The sequence below is a fragment of the Archocentrus centrarchus genome, chromosome 22 (assembly GCF_007364275.1).
Source record: "Archocentrus centrarchus isolate MPI-CPG fArcCen1 chromosome 22, fArcCen1, whole genome shotgun sequence".
NCBI classification, from domain to species: Eukaryota; Metazoa; Chordata; class Actinopteri; order Cichliformes; family Cichlidae; genus Archocentrus; species Archocentrus centrarchus.
Window position 1 is genome coordinate 3,658,236 of NC_044367.1, and position 21,178 is coordinate 3,679,413.

At 40.4% G+C, this 21,178-nt stretch overlaps 1 protein-coding gene across 5 annotated transcripts in view; it reads left to right on the forward strand.

Annotated features, from left to right (window-relative positions):
* Positions 1-3,335: 3,335 nt before the first annotated feature.
* The window catches only part of klc1a (kinesin light chain 1a), a 43,734-nt gene continuing 25,891 nt past the window's right edge, over positions 3,336-21,178 (forward strand). For 4 of the 5 annotated variants that reach the window (XM_030718417.1, XM_030718421.1, XM_030718418.1 and 1 more), the window contains exons 1-6: positions 3,336-3,809; positions 11,112-11,379; positions 12,379-12,609; positions 12,996-13,074; positions 17,872-18,100; positions 18,913-19,000. In XM_030718417.1, coding sequence (XP_030574277.1) covers positions 11,113-11,379; positions 12,379-12,609; positions 12,996-13,074; positions 17,872-18,100; positions 18,913-19,000 — 894 coding nt within the window. In that variant the 5' untranslated portion in view covers positions 3,336-3,809; position 11,112. The remainder of the gene's footprint in view (positions 3,810-11,111; positions 11,380-12,378; positions 12,610-12,995; positions 13,075-17,871; positions 18,101-18,912; positions 19,001-21,178) is intronic. The other variant, XM_030718416.1, reaches the window with a different exon arrangement.

Below are 21,178 nucleotides of genomic sequence, written 5' to 3' on the forward strand. Positions count from 1 at the left end.
TTTTTGTGTACTTCTGTTACTGCATCCTGTTTCTTCAGGCATCTTCCTGCAAATTATTCTGGAAAAAGCTGCTTAACAGACTTTGGATTTTTGGTATTTTATAAACACTTGTTTAATTATGAGGTTTTGTTATAAATTAAACTACTCAGTGATTGATACAGTCAACAAAAATAATTTTTGGATTAATTTAATTATTCCATGTGATCATTTAAGGTATTTCTTTTTAATTATTTTTATAGTTTTATGATATGGACTATTATGTCATGGTGTCTCTTTGGTGTAGAGTTTTTTGTTCTCCGGGACTGAAACTGTTAAAAAGGCATAAAACTCAGATAAAACACACGGGCCGTTTAACAGTGTGTAGCTCTGCACACAGGTAAGCAAAAAAACAGAACGCTGAAAAATGTAGACTTACTTTAAAAAAAACACACTGAGTTAATGGTGATCCTGGTTGGAATTAGTCGTATTTATCTGGTGAACTAAAAAGGTTGTTTTCCAAAAGAGGACTGAGCTGCAGCTCATTTATCACTGTGTGCTGTCCCTTTAGCTTATATTCTCTAAAATGTGACAACTGTAATGTGGTTGGTTAATACATGAAACATTATCAAATGAGTTGTGAAAAAAAAATGTATATTGCACTAAATGAAGCAAAAAAACAAAGTACCTAAATATGAGCGGCACTTGCTGAAATTGCAGTTTCAAAAAAAAATAAAAATGTGGAAAGAAAGAACTTGGAGCTAAAGGGCATCAAAATGAAGACCTTGGGCTTAAATGATTGTGCCTACATGGTGCTGAATGAACTCAACTAACTAAATGGATGAAAAAAGCATGACAATTTAAGAAAAATTATGGTTTAATAAAACTATAAAAATGCTTAGGCTTCTGCCCCCGCGACCCAGCCCCGGATAAGCGGAAGAAAATGGATGGATGGATGGATAAAAATGCAGAAAATTGTGAATAATGAGGGGAAAGTATCTGAAAAACTGGCAGCTGAAATTGAGCAGGTACAGATTTTAATATTAGAATAATGTGGTCAAAATAAACAGGTGGAGAGGTTAGTGTGTTGGGAGCAGGTGCAGATGGGGTGGGACACAGAAGAAAAGTGAGAGTGTGTGCTTCTCTGTTTCTATGCCATATTTAAATAATCAGTCAGCTGCTAGGTTATGCATCCACCATCTGTTCACAAGCACACACACACACACACTCCCTGTGTCTGCGTGGGCTTTCTCCAGGTACTCCAGCTTCCTCCCACAGTCCAAAGATGTGCACTTAGTGGGGTTAGGTTAATTGGTGATTCTAAATTGTCCACAGTTGTGAGTGTGAATGGTTGTCTGTCTCTGTGTCAGTCCTACGACAGGCTGCCAACCTGGACAGGGTGTACCCGACCTCTCACCCTATGACAGTTAGGATAGGCTCCCGCCCGACCGTGACCCTGAATTGGATGAATGGAAAAATGGATAGATGGATGGCTGAAAGGTTATCTGTCTAAATGCTGAATTTGAATCCACCAATCAGCTTGTTTGTGACTGTGTTTACTTCGCTCCCTCCAAATGAGTGTGACACAGAAGAAACCCTGCTGAGCTACCCCAAAACCACAGGCTGCCTGTAGGTCCCAGCAACAAACTCTTTATGAGTCGAAGGAGATGTTACTGAAGCAGGACATGGTTTTTGTATCTGTGCCACTAACATTCACAGAGAAATCACAGTTTTAAAAGTGCCTCACTTTTGGCTTTGCCCCAAAGAGAGGAGAAAAGTTAACATTGGAGTTAATGACAGAGGTGGAGGGCTTTCTTGACACCCTCGGGCTCTTAGTTTAAAGTCTCTAAATCTCTGTGTTTTGGATAAAAACAACCACAGCTACAATTTGAAGCCCCTGTCACTGAAAACCATAAGAGATATCAAAAAACCTGAGTAATACCTGAATAGTTCAAAGACTTGGAACCCATTTAAAGTTTGAATTTTTTCTCCTTTCATTTCAATGTAAAAAAAAAAATCAGAAAAATCTAAATATTTTTAAAAAGTGTAAAAGTTACAAAAAAAAAGAGAAAGTAATAGCACACTTCTCTAGAAAAAGCTGAACGTTTTTGATACCAGAATGGTTTCCTGTTTATGGACAGCTTTATCTCAACAGCTGGATGTGTTACACCTGGAGGTTATCTTTCTTGTGTTTTGATTTATTCAGGCACTTACTGATGTGGAAGTTTGTATTTCCAGGATATTTTCTTTCAAGGTTGACAGGAATTTTAACAAAAACAAACTAAAGTAAGGAGTGATTTAAAAAAAAAAGTTCCTTAGCTTTATCTATAAGAACAAAATCTATTCATGTTTGTCAGAGAGAGAGAGAAAGTGTGTGTGTGTGTGTGTGTGTGTGTGTGTGTGTGTGTGTGTGTGTGTGTGTGTGTGTGTGTGTGTGTGTGTGTATTAGGCAAGCTGTGTGAAAAATGCAAGATCCAGTGTTTTTGGAGCCTGCTAAGACATGTAGGTCTCTCCAAGAACAGAAATATTCACCACCAGGAAAATAATCCCAGAAGCCCAAACTTGTGTTTGCTTTAACTATTTATACTTCTTAGCTTTTCTGCAGCCCAAAATTTGTATTCAGCATAAAACATAATTTAACAAAATGTAATATAGAGCTAAAAGCCAAGAGTAACTAAAAGTGACTCCACACTGTCAGCTGCTGGTCAGTGTGTGTCAGGGTTCAACTGTGTGGCAGGCAAAGTTGGACCTAAATGCAGAACTTGGAGGACGAGGAGTCAACTTAAACTCGACAATAAACTGAGAATCAACCAGAGATATTAACAGAATTAGAAAGTCCAACAGACTTAGGACCACAACAGTGTGACCTTTAAAAACCTTTAAAACCATCCTATAAATTAAAGGAATTATTATTATTATTAAAGTGACTTTAATAATAATGCATATACATAATAAATTAACAGCTATGTTTTAGCCATATGAGAGACTTGATTTATTGAATCTAGAAGCCACCCAGCCGCATATAAAATATCTAATACATATCTGGAGCTTGAAAAAAGGCGACTGGACTTGTTTTTGTTTCTTGAAGAAAAAGAAGTCCAGTCGCCTTTTTTCAAGCTCCAGAGGCTACTATGACCTGGATGACCGAGAATCTACACAGACATACACCTCCACCTTTACCGCTTTGACCATTATAGATCTAACAGTCTACTTTTACTTCAGTAGCTATCAGAGTATTTGAGTGCGGTGTGTGCACCGTCTGTGCTTCTTGTTTTTACGGTAATAAACGTGGAGCCGCAGCTTTCCCTTTAATCTGGACTGGATGACATCAGTGCTGCCGGGGGGGGGGCGGGGGTAACGCCATTTTCGCGTACTGTGCAGTTAGTCATTCAGCCAACTACAGGACTGAGGGGCTGTCATCTTCATGGGGGACTCATGAACTTTTGATTTCGCCCCATGAAGCCCCTGTCAGGCTAGTTTGACGGAGCGGTTCCTGCTATGGGAGCAGCGGGAATACTAGCTTCCCTTGAATGGCTGACTGGAATCGGTGTTTTGACAGATAGCTAGATGGCTAGCTATGGAGCTAGCTGGTGAACATTAACAGAGGTTGATGAAGTGAAGCCCGGCGTCAGTAGGCAAAACATAGCACAGTAGACATAGACAGTAACCAAATTGTGTGTTTTTTTTTTTTTAACTCAGTATATATTTTTTTACACTTATTGGTAAAGTCTGTCGGTCAAAGGAACAAAAATTAATTTAATAAATACGTGATTTAAAAGGGGAAGAGGAACATTGAAGTCGAGCTACATTGGCAACGGATGTCCCAGAGAACGGTAAGAATGGCTCCGTGTATTACTTGGAATGCCTTCATTCGTTAATAAACCGCTTGCTGAAAATGAGCGTTTCTTAAAGCGTCATTCCGTAAAAGCACAAGTATTTACAAGACTAACGTTACGTGGTTTTGGCAACCTTGTTTTAGAGAATCTGTGGTCGGTGTTTACGTTAATTGCAGGAATTAGACGCCACAAGCACATTAAACTGTCATTGAGAGTGCTAGGTCGGAATTGGCCCTGAGGTTGGGCTGTGTGACGAGAAAGTATGGGCTAACTGGTTCTTCAAGTTAATCCATTTTGTAAGTGAGATAGCTCGGACAAACCAGCAGGAGCTACAGTGGTAGGGACCCGACTAAAACATGCCTATCAGCATGTGGAAAGGCGCATTTGTCGGCCACTGCGGTCAGATTAAGTCTTGATGGTGACTGTTTGTCATGCGATAGTTAGCTGTATCCTTTCATTGATATTCAGAGGAGAGTCAGGGCTGTGAAAGCTGCCTGTGTTAGGCACACAGCTTCAAGGGGACAGTGGATCTCAGTGTGGGACCTACAGCTGGGAAACCGAAAGGACTGAGAGGCGTCTATGAATATCTGAGTTTGGGGCGGCATGCAGAAGCACAATTTCAGTCTGCACAGAAATATACAAGTATTCCCGAGGGCTTTTTCTTCCCTGCCCTGCAGTGTTTGTTTAATCCACCCAAAGGTGCACTCATGACAACCTGCAGGGCTCCTACCCCGAGGCGAAACACCCATCTGGTCCCCCTGGGACTTGTGGGGTGGTTTGAGTTCTTACCGCTGGGTAGAAATGACAGGGTGTGCGTGGCCGCAGCAGATTTGATTTTATGGCTGTTGGTTTGACTTCAGAAATAACCCTAGATTTTACAGATGAGCACAACAGCTGATGAGTACTATTTGGTTGTTATTTCCAGCTATCAGTCAATTTTTGAAATTCTTGGAGTTCCCAGAGTTAGTTCCTGGTGAGGTCTAAAAATCTCCCAGTCGTCAAAAAAACAGAAATCAGGTAATTTTCTGTTGATTAACTTATTGAAAAATTCACTAAAATCTTACACAACTAAAGTGTAATTCATTTACATTTACTGTGGTGCAAATTGTGCATTAACATCTGAATTAGTTTTCCTCCCATTTGTTGTACTGTAGTATGACAACTATGTACTGCATATAAACACACACACAACATAAATATTATGAATGTGCCACCACACCTAGAAGGTAGCACTGAAGTAGATTTTTTTTTTCTCTCTCTCTCATGTGTTGCTGTCAGCTGGTAAGTTCAGCTGACAGCAACACTGACTAGCCATTCAAAAGTTGAGTTCAGCTCAACATTTGAATGGCTAAGTGAAACGGGCATCATGTGGTCTTAGTGAAGCAGGGGTTCAGTGAATGGCTAGTCTTTGTACACTTAAATGTATGGTCTTAGATTTTCCCCTAAGTGGTCTTAAACTTACTAAATTTAGAATTCCTAATCTTTTAAAATTTAAGTCAAACAAATGTTCACTCATCAATACAGACAGGCCTATTGAGGAATCCAGGAGGAACCTTTACTCTCGAATGTCTCTAAACTCTCTCTAAACTAAACCGACTTTTAAATTTAACATTTAAAACTTAATCTATGGACAGTCTGCAGAAAGTCGTATAATAAAATCAGCGATTGTCTTTCTGAGTCTTCAATCCTTCAGGCTGCTGCAGCAAGAAGCGGTATCACTGCTGTCTCTGTGGATCACAGCATCTTAAGCTACTTCAGCGATTTGAATGACAAATTTAATCTCTTGCCCAAGGCTTGCTCATGGAAAAATAATTTAGTACTTTGTCATTGGTGTGCTCATCAGAAGTGAGACTGGGTGATGGCACATAGTTTAACACATTCGACTGCAGCAAGTGAATTCACACACAGTGTTTTTGACAGGTTTCTCTGTTGTGTTCATTTAGAATGTAACTCTCTCTGTGTTGTCCTAATCTGTACAAAGGACCAAAGTGGGTCATCGTCATCTCATGACTTGATGATTTGTTAACCCCTTTCTTGGTCTCTGAAGCTAACTGCTAAGGTTGTCACATGATGCAATAGGAAGAGAGTGATATTTTGTAGCATTGTGGCCACATAAAACACAGAAGAAAAAGCATAGTATACATGGACTATACAGCACCTTTCTACTCAATTTGAGCACTCATTCAGTGTTTTTATATAACATTAATACGTGAATGCATCAGGGGCAGCTCAGGGTTCAGTATCTTGCCCAAAGACACTTTGAGAGGAGGATCCAGGGATCAACCTTCCAATTTGCAGGCAACCTGAACCTACCACCTGAACTACAGCTGCCCCAATAAATATAACGATTACTTTTACAGTAATCTATTTTTATGTGAAAAGAGTCACTGATTTTGGTGACACGTGACTACTGAAATCTGACTTTACAGTTGTGATTTGCTCTCATCATGGGTATTTTTGTCTGCAGGAGGTTAGGCTAGTTTTAGCCAAAAAAAAAAAAAAGCACTACCTGTTCAGCAGCAAACAATTAGAGCTGGTGGGGGAAAGAAAGGCTCAGCAGCAAAAAGCCAAAACAGAAGTAAAAGGGGAATAAAGACAAAACTTGGTACTCAGCTGTAAATGAGTACTTATACTAGAGCTGGTAAATGTGCTCAGACTGGGTGGGACAGATCTGTGGTGTGTTGTGCTTTCCTTTGTTTGCTGCCATGAAAACTGATGACCTGCTGCTGTTATTAACAACCCTATCCAGTTCTTTGAGTTGTTTATACTGGACAAACTGGTATGAGGTTCTGAGCAGCAAATGCAGTTTTGTTTTGTTTTTTTTATTGGTGGGATACAGGTAGAACAAACGCTGTATTATTTAAATTGTGGGTTGAGCAGTCAGACAAATACATTACATCTCCAAAGTTATGTTTCAGTGAAATTGTTGAGTAAATTACACTTTTAGAGGCTCTTTGTTTTTCTTTTTTGTAAAGCAGCTCTGCCCACGCTGCTGATTAAGGTTGTTCTTCGAGTGCTGCTCTTCTGCCACCGGCTCCATCCTCATGCATTAAAGACCCGCAAGTACTTACTATTCCGCTTCTCCATCGGTCCCAAACACAACCCCCCCCCCCCCCCTCATTTATACTCCACCCACCACCACATTTGTCTTCAGCATCCCCGTCACCTCGTATCACCACCTTAGCATGCTTACATAAAGAGCTGCAGCATCCCCCGGGTGCTGCTTCAAGCAAGTGATTTACATTTCAAACGTTAACTTCAAAAAAAAGTTTTCTCTGCCTTCTTCCTGTGGTGCTTTGTATGTGGGGACTAATCTGATGCCAGAAATAAAAGACTGTTGGATCAGAACAGGAAAAAAATGCATGTGCTGTCACTTTCACTTCTGTATTACATTGCCCTGCAGTGGTAGTTGTCACCTCTTTTAGTTCTTCGTGGTTTGGGTTTCCACTACTTAAGCATCAATCTTGCTGCGTTGTTGATTTATAAAACAGATTTTTAAGTGAAGCCCACCTTTGTTTCTTTGTCCTTTTTGTTTCTGAGGAAAAGCTTAAATAATTAGCACATTAATTGAATTATTTTATTAGTTTTAATGCCAGATATAGCGTAGTTATACAAGGGCACCTAAATATCTTTGACTGGGGAAACAAAGCCATGTAAATATGTTACTTTAGGACACTTGAGTTTGTCTAGGAGTTTGCTCAACCAGTTCACATGCATTTTGTGGACTTGGAGAGGTCCTTTGACTGGGGAGTACTTTGGGAGTATGACATATTGGCCTGTTGTTACAGGCTGTTTGGTGCAACCATAGTGAGACCTCGGTTTACATTGCAGACTATAAGCCGATCTCGTTTCCCAGTGGGTTTCGGAGTCCGCCCAGGCCTGGGCCTTTTCCCGCGTTTCCATTAGTACCTACTCAGCTCGGGACGACCCGCGGGCAGTAGTCTATTGACATAATTTGTATGCAACTCAAAACACAACACAACAATGGATGAGATAGAGGCAAGCTAACATAGCTAAGGCCAGTTCACTATCGTCACCATGCATTCAACAATACAATGTGCAGTGTTTTAATGGATGAAGGTTATTATTGTTAAGTATTAAAATATGTATGCTGTGTGCACGTTTCAGTTGTTGCAAAACAACCGCTGCAAACTGTTGGTCTAGGCATCCAACCGAGAAAAATGGCGCAGTTGATTATGGTAAAGGAGTTGCTCTCATGATTTAACTAGTGACGACACTCCCTGGCCAATCAGTGGCATGCTGTTCCTGCGCATCACATTTTCGGATTGCTTCGGATCACTTGGAATCCCGGCTGAGTGGGTACTAAAAAGGTACCAGGTACTAATGGAAATGCCTACAAACCGTGCCATGTCAGGTCGAGCTGCGCTGAGTAGGTACTAATGGAAATGCGGCTTTTGTCACTGATTCTGGTGGTCTCAAGTTTGTGCCTCTGATTTTTCCACATGATGTGGTCCCGTTGACTTCATTGAGCAATGATCTCCAGCTCACACTGGGGTGGTTTGCAGCTGAGGGTGAAGTGGCTAGGATGTGACTTGCTCCTTCAGATATGAGGTCATGGCTCTCTTTCAGAACAGCTGAAAGGAGATTGCAGATAAAAATGGTGGAAATGGGCTTCCTCTGAAAGGTGTCCGGGCTCGCTTTTAGAGATGTGGTGAGGAGCTCAGTCATTTGGGAGCGGCTCAAAATAGAGCCACTTCTCTTCCCTGAAAGAAACCAGTTGAGGTGGTTTGCACATCTGACAAGAACATCTCCTGAATGCCTCCTAGGTGAGGCTTTTCTGGCATGTCAAACCGGGAGGAGTCCCTGGGGCAAACTGAGGACATGTGGAGAGATGTCTGTCAGAACTGCTCTGTATCCAGAGGCGGAGGTCAGGGCATCTTTGTTTAGACTGCTGCCTCTGTGACCCAGACCTGGGTAAGTGGCAGAAAATGAATAGATTGAAAGTGCTGGGATTATTTTTTCCTTGACAAAATGGTTGAGATGTATTCAGTAGCCCTGTTCTTGATGAATAGTTAAGGGAATAAATACCCATCATAATTTCCCAGAGCCCAAGTTTGAATATTCAAATTGCTTGATTTGTCCAACCAGTTGTGCAAAGACTAATTTCTGCACATTTCTGGCTTTTTCCTCTTCTTTCAAATGACTTAAATCAGTTGATATAATCAAAGTTTTTTTTTTGTTTTTTGCAACTAATAGTAATACAGTTTAGGTACAAGAACAAAACCTGAATGTTTTGCTTTTTATGCATCTTGCTACTAATGCATTTTGCATTTGTTTGTTTGTTTTTTTTTCTTTAAGTTAACATTTTCTGTATTTACCAAGTTCATTTCACTCAAGTACATCCCATGCTTCGCTGTTCTTTTTGCCTCGAGCTGCTCTTTTCCACCTCCTCCTGAACACCGTGTCAGCTTCCTGCTTCCTGCTTAGCTGATAGGCTGCAGGCCGGTTGCTGAGTCACATGGAGCGATCAGGGCTGCTGCCCTTCCTCCATATGCCTCGTCTCAAGGCATTTTTCAGCTCATCGTTTCCTCTTCTTCAAGTGAAATTTGAAATCTGCACAGGGCAAGTCTGCAGTCTTCTCTTGACACCATAGCAGCTTTTATACTGAGGTGGGCATACTTTGTTCAACTCACTGTGCCACTGCACCATCGAAAAAAAAACGTTAGCTCGTTCACTCATACACACCCACAAGTACCATTTCTGTATTTTTCTCTGGAACATGCAGTAAAATGGAACTTCAGTCAGTGTCTCTATAATTATTCAGCTGAGACGCAGCCGTCTCAGTCTTGTGTGCTTGCAGAGATTTATTAGGCAGCTCGCTACAAGTGCTGCCAAAGCGCTCAATCATAATCCTCTTAAGTGTGTGTGTGTGTGGATATGTGTGTGTAATGAATATATAGCAAATAAAGTCAGGACAAAGTGCAATGCATTATTATATTAACCTGCATTTTTAGCAGGTTAATAACCATTTAATAACCTAATGCATTTTACCTGTTACGTTCAGTAGTGGGGGCAGTATGGACTGCAGCAGCACTAAGAAGCTAATTATTATGGGAGACTCATAAATGAGTCTGGGGTCAGTATTCCTTTACCATAGTGTCTTTTTCAGCTGCAGCAAATGATATATGTTTAAAATTTGCCATCTTTTAAAGTTTATAGCTGATTTTTTTCTAAATTTGGGTCACTGGCTAGATGCAAGTACAGTTAATAGGTGATGATCATAAAAGAAATGTGACAGTCAGCATTTATTTAAAGTTGTGAAAGGGGGTCATTGTGCAGCATAAAATGTCTACAAGTTCCTCTGAGTTTTCCTGTCTGTCGTCTTCTGTCTGTTATCTGTAAGCCACTTACAGACCACAAACCTCAGATCCGGCAGGCAGCATGTTTAACTTCTTTCATTTGATTTAAACTTTTAATCACAGCTGCACCAAAGATCCTCTTTTTATTAAACAATCCTAAGCTTCAGTTTTTTTTTTTTTTTGGTTTTTTTTTTAGGAAGTGCTAATCTTCATTCATATTGCCTCTTATATTGCAACCTCTTGCTGCAGCTCATGCTGTACTGAGCTTTTCGGAGCATGTTCTTTAGTCAGCACCTCCTATAAAGGCACCTCGAGTGTAGAGATGGGGAAGCATAAATTCCCCAATCTGAACGTCCCACACCCCTGAACCAGGAACCGTCCAGTCAGAAACACACAGTCTGACCTTTTTGAGAAGCCAGTGTTGCTTCTCACTTGCAGCAGAGTATTGATTTTTTATTTTTATTTTTTTTAAAGGAGATGAATCACTGGCAGACAGGGAGATAAAAGGCTGTTTATTTGGTCATGAGATGAGAAAAGGTCAGAGGATTGTGACTGGAAAAAATAAATAAGTTACCTGTTTGCCATTTAATCAATATGTCACATTTCTGGTGAATCGCATTCTCTTGGTCTGTTGTGACTGTTTTTGCCAGGATAAACATCTGTGGCAGTCATGAGACAAGTGGATACCATCTTTAGATGACAACAAGCTGCTTTCAGTGTCCTTTTGTTTGTGTGGCTGTAGAAAATTCATTTCCCTTCTGCATTTGTTAGAGCTTGATGTTAGTAATCTTGTTTTATGAGGACTTTCAAGACAAAATGTTTTCATGCAACTTTTTTTTTATCATCTGAATTTATGCAGTATGTTTTAGAAACATACTGCATAAATTTACTGATCTCTTAGGATTTAATTCATAAAACAACATTACTTACTACCTTTGCTGCTGTGAAATTGTTACACTGGACTTTGCTATGCCTGCAGGATGCGTGAGGACATGTCCACCATGGTGTGTGTGAAGGAGGAGGAGGATTCTGGGGAGAAGCTGTCCCAGGATGAGATCATTTCCCGGACCAAGCAGGTGATCCAGGGGTTGGAGGCCCTGAAGCAAGAGCACCACTCCATCCTGGAGGGCCTTCTGGGCACACTGCGCTGCCTGAAGCAGGATGAGGAGGGCGTTCTTGTGGAGGAGAAATCACACATGATCCGCAAGTCCCTGGAGATGCTGGAACTTGGGCTCAGCGAGGCTCAAGTATGTGTGTAGAGCTTCGGCGATTGGTTAAAATCAACATGGGTGTTAGATTGATCTGTTATTTATTTCGGTTGGTCTGGGTAGAAAATCTTGGCAACGAGACATTTAATCTCCATGTCTTTTAACAAAACTAAATAAAAAAATCAAGCAGTTTGTCAGTTGTTACACATTTAAAATTTTCCTATTTAATTTTAAGGACTCATTTATATTAATCTGCTGAACAGCTGTGTAGATATCCAGAACACACTGAGGACAGCAGGTGGTTTTCACCTGTATGATTAATATCACAAGTTCAGTGTATGAAAACAGCAAGAATCTTTACTTAACTGAATCTTTCCTTGTAATAGGCATAATAAAAGACAAAAATATACACAAAGTCCATTGTGAATTAGATAAGCTTGTACACTTGACAGAGGAGTGTTTCTCTCATTTTAATTGTAATTCTTGTTTGGCTCATTGGGGGAAAAGAACAAAGAAGTTTTGAAGCCTTGAAATTATGCAAAATATTTCCTTTCGTCATTTCACTTCACATTTAATTTCACAAACAGTCACTGAGTTACTGATGATTCATTGTCGATGTGTTACCCTCCCAGCAGGCTTTGTCTAAACATACAATGCACTGCATGCACATACTGGAATTTCTACCTCCAGCTTTTTTGCTTAGAGTTGTGGTAAAGTGTAATTTTCCTGGTCAAACACCCCTAATGTCTCCGAGCTGCAAACCTCTCATCTAATTACAGCCCTTCGAGCCTTTCACCTTAGACTGTATGATTTTACCCCAAGTGCCTCACTGTAACATTAGTGGACACACATTTAGTTCTGGGGGGGGGGGTACATACTTACCTCTACTCTACACAAGGCTTTGGCATAATTGCTTTAGTAGGCAATCTACTACACATATTAGTGTAAATATTGTTATGAGAGCATAAATCCAGCTGTAGATACTAAGAGTCTGTATGATTGCAGAAGCTGCTGCATAACCGCCTCCTTTTTGCACAGGTGATGATGGCCCTGTCAAACCACCTGAGCTCAGTGGAATCTGAGAAGCAGAAGCTGAGGGCTCAGGTACGGCGACTCTGCCAGGAGAACCAGTGGCTGAGGGACGAGCTGGCCGGGACACAGCAGAAACTGCAGAAGAGCGAGCAGAGCGTGGCACAGCTGGAGGAGGAGAAGAAGCACTTGGAGTTCATGAACCAGCTGAAGAAGTACGACGAGGACCTGTCCCCGTCTGTGAGTGCTCAAGACTTAATGTTTTTTGATGCCGTCTTCTAAAATATGTGTGACCTGCTTATCATGAAATCAGAACCACCGGGTCTCTCATTAGCTCCCTTCCTTTGATTTTAATTTACTGCTGCTGTAAGTCTTTTGCTTTTTTGTCATTTTTTTCCCCCCACGCACCTTATCAACAGCAGATATGAATGAAAGATATCAATATAAACCATCCCAAGCATTTTAGGTGTGTGAAAATATTCACGATTAGACCCAAACTGCAGAATGACTGCATCGGCTAATAAAATATTCAGTTTCTTCATGCAAAATTTCACTTCCTTTTTACTTTTTGTCTTCTCTCCCCTCACTGATCGTTCTGCTTGCTCTCTGCTTCCCTCCCGTCTCAGGAGGAGAAAGACTCAGACTCTAGTAAAGAGACTCTGGATGATCTCTTCCCAGATGACCAGGATGACCAAGCCCCAGGCAGTAAGTGTTCTACCTTCCTCATCTTCCATCCACTCTGAGAGACTTTCACACAATTTCTTGTCCTTCGACCCAAAAATGAAATAGTTTGTTGCCTTGGGGTGTAGATTTCATTGGCACATCCTTTATTAATTCCTAAATGCTTTTTGCGCCTATAGAAAGTAAGAGCTGGAAGTAAACTCCTGCTTCCACCATATTAATACTTGGCAGCTGAATGCGGTGACATGCAGTATTTTTCCCTGATAGGTGCCACAGTTTTGAAAATGCCGCTGCTGTAAAATTAAGACCACCTTTGAGAACAAAGCTTACATCTTTATATCAGCAGCACTCCTGTAATCTGCTAAAGTTGGGTCAGTGGATGTTCCCAGAGTCAGAATATATGATGTAATACACGGTGACGAGTTCTGGTGGTGAGCGTGTTTGATTGCATCGATCTACCACTCTCTCAAACACGCACACCCCAGTTTTTCATTGCTCCTACTCTTTATTACCAGCCTTCTGCTCAGTGTTTGATGGGGTGGTCTTTCAATAGCTCATCAGGCCAGACAGTAAAGCTTTGTTGGCTGTAAATCCCTGTTAGTCAGGACCTAGCTGAGTCTGAACAGAGGCCAGTGAAGTTATATAGTCCCAGTTTTTCTATAGTGTGTTACTTTTTGTGACTGTAGTTAGGTGAAACATTGTTGCACAAGTGCAATGGCAATGTTGCCATGGACTACCTTTGTGGCTCTGGATATCAATGAATTACTTGAAATGTAAACATTTATTATATCATGACAAAAAAAAGAGAAACTCATAAGAGCTTTGGTGAAATGTAATTTTTTTTTATATTACTTTAATCTGGAAAATAACTATAATAATCAGTCAATTGTTTGGTCTATAATTGTTTGGTTGGTAGTAGTAGGTTATTTTTATGTTAATCAACTTATGGATAAGTAGTAGTGAGATGATCTGCCAAAAAAAGGTATAGGTTGAATGTTTAGTTTCTAAAACACTAGTTAAAGAGGTTTAACTTCAGGGACAACCATTTAAAAACAAACAAATTTTTGCTCCTAAAGGTTTTATTTTTCAAAAAAAAAAGAAATTTTTTAAAAATTCTTTGGCCTAATTTGGCTCATCCCATTTGGTATCAGATTGTAAGCCAATTTAACTACCTGACAGATTGGCTGTAAACTGCTTCCCACTCGTCTTGTAATTGCTCTTATCCATTCATTTTTAATTTAATTTGATGTAATTTAAAATCTTTCACAATAAAAGCCTTTCCTTTAGACAGAGAGCTTCATTCTTCTGTTTTTGAGTATTTCCCTGTCAGGGTGGTGTTACAGCACATGCTGTGAGCACTACTAAATGAATTGTGATGGGACAGGAGAGTTTAATGGCATATAGCTGTGAGCGAGCAATTGATTGGAGAACAAGGACAAGGAAGTAGAGGATTTTCTGCAGCATAAATCTTAATAAAAATGTGCATTGGAGGTGAATGCTCCATAATGATTGAATAATACATTTCTCTTTAGAGATACTGAGATGGAAATGTTATTGTAAAGGGTGTATATTGAGTTGGTCCTGGAGCTGCACAGAAATTAGGAACACAAGTGAAAAATTTCCATTTAGAGCATTTTTTTTTTAACATATCGGATAGGCTCATTACAGTACTTGGCAAAACTAGCCTCTTGCACTAATAAATACTATTAAAAAGGTAATTATGCATTGTACATGTGATAGTTATCATTTGCTGTTCATTGTCTAAATATGAGAAAATCTTGCAAAGGTTCAGGGAGATTTGAGAAAAACACAAAATACTCAAAAATGAAAGCATGCAGTTATTCAGTAGTTATACACCCACACCCATTCACACATAAATGCTGCATGTACACACACACACATTCCTACTCATGCCCACATCAGTGCTTACAGTAAATACGGTCAGGTAGCTACATTTGATGATAATGTATACAAACTTAAAAGGACTGGGGAAAAAAAGAGAGAGCCAGATGTGCTGAAGACCGGAGCTTAGAGAAGCAGCAGCTTCAACTGCTGTGGAAAAGAAATGACCGTCCGTACTTCATGGCATCAAACGAAGAGTAGAAAATACTTTTAAAAAAAGTAAGCAGACACTTTCTGGTTTGAGTTTGGAAAGGACTGAGAGAGGGCTGAACTCAAAAAGAGAGGGATGGGGGGTGTTTATGGAGAAGCAACGCATCATCGAATGCCTCTTCCACTGGCATTAATCCTCTCTGTGTGAAACAGAGCAGCCTGAGGCTCTGTGTGTGTGTGTGTGTGTGTGTGTGTGTGTGTGTGTGTGTGTGTGTGTGTGTGTGTGTGTGTGTGTGTGTGTGTGTGTGTGTGTGTTTGGTGGATAGTGGGTTAGAGTTGGAGTAGATTAGATGTCTTTCCTTCCTGAGCCGTTTCAGACAGCTTTTTGAGTTTAAATTGGAAGAAGACAATGGTGATGACCGCTCAGGAGCTTACATGCAATGATTTTTCTGTGCTAATATTTACATTTCACTCACTTAACAAACGCTGACACTAAGTGAGCTACTCAGCCTGCAACACATTCCAGCATTGCACATCTGGGAATGTTTGGGGCAAATTTTAAGTGGAATAGTGGAAAGCAGAGGTCAAGCAGAAGTCGAGATCCAAAAATGCAGCATCCTGCACTTTTCATCATGCAACACAGGGATTTTTTTTTTTATAACAAGTACTCTCTGAGAACAGTACTGCTGCTCATGTAAATCTGGTAGGAGTACTATTAAATGGAATGTCATAAACATGGAAAATGCCTACCTTATAAATCAAACACTGAATATCATTATACATATTTATAAAAGACCACAAAAAGTATTTGGATAAATATTAAAATCACCGTCAGAATTGGTAACAAATAAGAATAAATTGACATTGACATTGCTAATTATTTTTCACTATTTTTAACTTATATTTTGGTTTACTGTCCAAATGAATTCATTCAGTGCATTGGTGTTTAACCAATGCTAACTGCAGTAATAACTACATATTTTGTATGTGGATAAAAAATCCTTTTTTGTTTCCTGGTAGCTGATTGTGTTGTAGTGATGATGCTGTGTGAGATACATGCCCTCTGGTGTGTCCGTTTCTATTCTGCTCTCAGTATGTTACTTTTCCGTGAGCAGAGGCAGAGGTGGGCTGTGGTTGGCCGGCGGTTCTGAACACCTGGTATCACTTGGTGTCTGGACGTTTCTCTGTGGTCACTGTTATTACTGCAGTGGGCGGCTCCCACTTGAAACCTTACTGGCTCTCCTTCAGAGTAAATATAGAGCTGCTTGCCTTCAATAAGAAACCCCATCAGGTGATTTCCTGACCTCATACATTTATACATTCTTAGACACTCGTATATAGAGACAGAAAAGACAGACAGACAGACAAATGGACTGTGGATCACAAGAGACAGTCCAGTCATGGGGGCCTTCTGGGCCTGTTAAATGTAACACTCAGGAGCTGGTACATGAGCTGTGCATGGTAGGAGAAAGAGGGCATTGTTTAAATGGGGATAATCCTGCTTATGTAGCGCATATGTTCAAAAACAGCCAATATTTGTTTGTTCTAGAGTCAGTATTGACCCCTTTATATGATCTCAGACAACTGGTTTCAAATGCTTCTTTAGATTTAGAGGAAAAACTGCTAATAGGCGCAGGTTTCTTTTCACACATATAAAAACTCCTATTAAAGTCTCCTTTTAAACTTAATCAGTCTTTCTGCTGATTCCATCATCCAGAGTCACTGACTGAATGAGATTGTAAAGATTTAGACGTGTTAGCCGTGTTAATGACCTGGGTGAATTAACTGCAGTTATAAAAGCGTGCACTTTTGAAGGGATTAATTTCTAGCTTTCAGTTTATGAACTGTTAATGTTTGTTTTATTTTATGTGATGGGATGTTAAATCTGTGTAATTTTGTTAAAAAAAAAACAAACAAAAAACTTTTTCCTCAATATTCTCAACATTTTATTGATTTAAGAATAATACCTAAAACTATTTTGAGTTGCTGGGTTATTGTTAAATTGTTGTATTTAAATGTAACCAGAAATGTAAAATGTGTTTGCACCTTAAATTAACACGTCTGTGGAGGTTCTCAGTCATCCAGGTCATAGTAGTCTCTGGAGCTTGAAAAAGGCGACTGGGCTTCTTCTTTATGTCGTCTTCGAGGAGAAGACGACATAAAGAAGAAGCCCAGTCGCCTTTTTCAAGCTCCAGTAACCTTAAATTAACACTGAGGGGGTGTAGCTGAAGTGTCTGCTAGCCAGGGGTTTATTTTTACAAAACAGATCACAAAGCCTTTCACTGCTCCGCTGGCTGGAGCAGTCTCTCTTTTCAGCACAACTTCAGTAATAATCATCAGGACAAGCAGACATGAAACACTCTAGTGTCTCGACTGGCTTCCCTAGCACTGGAGTTTCAGCACACTACAGCAGATAAAGGAGAGAGTATGCAGCCAACAGGAAGCACCTGTTTTAGCCGTGTTCCCTAAATCCCTCCTACCGTCTGTCCCTCCTGCAGCTGAGCCCTCTATCACAGCAGGCTTAATATGTGAATTTTTTTTTTTTGTCCTTTTTATGTTTCACATTTAGTGCCACGAAAAAGTATTTGCCCTCTTACGATTACTTTACTTACTTAAGTGTGAGAAATATGGAAAAACCGAAGAAATTAGAAAGGGGGCAAATGTAAAATACCAGTTTGTACTTAAAAATCCTGCTCTGTTAAGTCCAGTGATGTTTTGTTTTTTTTCCTAATAAATAATTACTTTCCTTTTCATTCTCTGTGTCTGTAGTCCAGCCAGCCCATGGCAGTGCTGCAGCAGCTGCTGCTCAACAGGGAGGCTATGAGATTCCTGCTCGTCTGAGGACCCTCCACAACCTGGTGATCCAGTATGCCTCCCAGGGCAGGTATGAGGTGGCTGTACCCCTCTGCAAACAGGCTCTGGAAGACCTGGAAAAGACCTCCGGACACGACCACCCAGATGTGGCCACAATGCTCAATATCTTAGCCCTTGTTTACAGGTACACCAACACCTAATAATATGCACATATTGATTCCAATGAGAGCTGATGTTGTTCTGTGATTTTTAGTTTATTTTACTATATAAAGTATGATTGCCTTGATGCCTTTTATGAAATCAGGTGGTCTATTTAATTAATATCTTTGCTGAAAAAAAGGTTTTGTTTGTAGTCTGCACTGGTTCATAAATGCCCCAGATCCTCTGACACATGGCTTTTAATGAGTCCTTCGTCAGTGTTTGGAAGATAACAGATAAGGGTTTGTTTTTAACTTTTAAGATAATATCGTACAATTTGAAAACCTTTTAGATTCTACAAATTCCAGTTTTCCTGAGATGATGGCAGCTCATTTTGTCACTCTCACAACACTGTGACACGTCTCTTAAAACCGTTGGGAGGCATTTCTTTTTTTTTTTTAAGTGTTGTGTGACTGGACTCTAAATGAGAACATAGCCTGACACAACCAAAAATGTATAGTACAGTAACAGAAATGGGCAAATGTTAATTTCCCAGCCCAGTTAGACAAGAACAAAGGAATGACACTTAAGAACTGGACAAGTATTGCATGGGATTGTTGCCATGTTTTTCACTCACACAAATCTAAGCCATTGATCAGTCAGCTGGAGCTTTTGATTTGGTTGCCTTAACGGAATGAATGAGAGTCTGGGTCTGGGTGTACGGGTGCATTGGCTGTGGGAACTGTTAACAGAGCTATTATCTCCACAGCACCTTGAAACTGATGAGCAGTTAGTGGAAATTTTCAGCATAGGTTACCTCTGTGTTTCAGTCTGTCCCTATTTGCTTCTGTCTCTCAGGGATCAGAACAAATACAAGGAGGCTGCCAACCTGCTGAATGATGCTCTGGCCATCAGGGAGAAGACACTTGGCAAGGACCATCCAGCTGTGAGTATATTTGTCAATAGATGCAAAGTTATTGCTGCTTTATCTCTAACCAGGAAAATGGCAGGCTTCTGGGTATTCTTTGAGTACGTGCCAGACTAGGTGCTTGACAGAAGTTATCCAAATGTTGCACTGTGACAGATGAGGAAAAAGTCTACTTGTCTATAAGCAAGGTGTTTTGGACAGTTCAGGATCCGTGCCTTCTGTGGGAGAGAATAACTCTCTGTGGATTTTCAGAGTTGGAGTTTTGATGTGCTCATTTTTCAGATAAGAGGGTTTGTGAATGAGTTATATTTTAATCCTTACCTCAGTTTTTTCTAAATAATGAAAGCTTCTTTTGGCTGCTCCCTTATTCATAAGCTGTTGCCGCACACATATTTTTCATGCTGGATTCCCCTCCTGACACGACCCAGGAAGTTCTGATTCGTGTATTTTACAGTACACCTTTAGCATGTATTTGTCCAATGCCATGCAGTGCAACATGGATATCATAAATAATTTACCCAAGCCTGTTCTCAGATTCTTTAACCTCTCTCTGTCAGCGTGACTGTACGCATACAGCAGGTTGACTAAGTGTGTTAACCCCAGCAGGCCTGTGTCTCCACTGTTTGGACCTTCATCACTCTCCACTGTGTGAAATAGAGGTTAGCCCTCCTCACTTCGTCCCCTCTCCTTCCTCCTCTCATACTGCTACAGGTCTTTCTTTCCCAAAGAAGAAAGGGATTTTTTTTAACTGATTTGTCACCCAGAAGAAATCTGACATATTACCTGATAAGTGATTAAGTTTACTGATTTTTCTTCTTCTTAATCATTTGATTTTTTTTAATATAATTTCTTTTCTCTTGTTCCTGTTATGCCAATTTGCAATATTGTAAGCCTGTTCTAGGTTTAACCTGACAGATAAACAATATCTTGATGTCCTGTATTCTCCTCTAATCAGTTGTAGTGCACTTCTGGGCAAATCCCTGGTTGTTCATGTACCAACACACGTACATTGTGTTTAGAGGTTAAAGTGGACTTTGGCTATGAAAACTGGCTCTTGGGTCGTCGCCTGTCTCTGGTGGGGGGGGGGGGGGCTTTTTTAGGGCAATCAGCAGAGATAATGAAAAAGGTGGAGTTGTGGCCTCACGTTTTGAGCAAGAAGGTCAGCGAATCAAAGACCTTGACGGGGTTTTGACTTTTAAATCAAATGACACTTTCAAGTTTCCAGTCCCTCAGTTTCCCGCTGAGACTGCTATTTTGGGTCTCCATGGATCTGCCTGGGAAGTTCTGGAGAAATGGGCGCTATGATCTGAACCTCAGTGGTGTTCTGCTTTTGTGGATGTAACACTAAATTTAGTCATCAAGTCTGTGTCTCTTAATGCTTTCTGAGTGCTGAACCCACGTTTAGCAGCTGACTCGGAAAATGCCGCCCTCAGGCAAACGTATCCAGCTGCGGGTGTGTGTGTGTGTGTGTGTGTGTGTGTGTGTGTGTGTGTGTGTGTGTGTGTGTGTGTGTCAAGCTTCATCTGATCCATTTAATCTTAATTTTTTTTTTTTTTTTTTTTTTTTTTTTTTAGCTGCTTATCCAACCGGGTGCAGAATGATGATAGAATCACAATCCAGTGTTTCTATATTTATTGTGCGTTGGCCTATGAGTACTCTCAAAAGATGCTTGAGCCGTCACTGGCATTTCAAAAGATCAACAGGTCCACTGTGATGCTGAGGCAGTGGCTGCGTTCTCCAAGCAGCCAGTACAGATCAGCTGTAGGTCCAGAGCCGGGCTTGTTTAACCATTGTCAGGAATCACCAGGAATGTTGTCCCTTCTGTAATCTCATTATTTTGATAAGAATGATCTAAGTATGTGTCTAACGTTATGACTCTTTATGCAAACACAAGTTCTAGAAAAATATGGAAGTGAATTTGTAAGAGTTAAAGGCTTTAGGCTCAGCATCATAAACTTTGATCAGACCATATAGTCTGTGGCTCTTGGACTCATGAAACAAATTATTTTCTCCTTTTGCTGCTGTTTTCAACCTTTCTTTAGATTGTGAAGCAACAACAAATTAAGGCTTAAAGAGCTGCAAAAGGAGTTGTGAAACTGTAGGAGCTTTGTCCTTCTCCCCCTCTGCCCTCCTTCTCCTTTCCTTCCACTCTGCCCACATGGCTGCCAGAACTTGGTGTGAATCAGAGATCAGAGC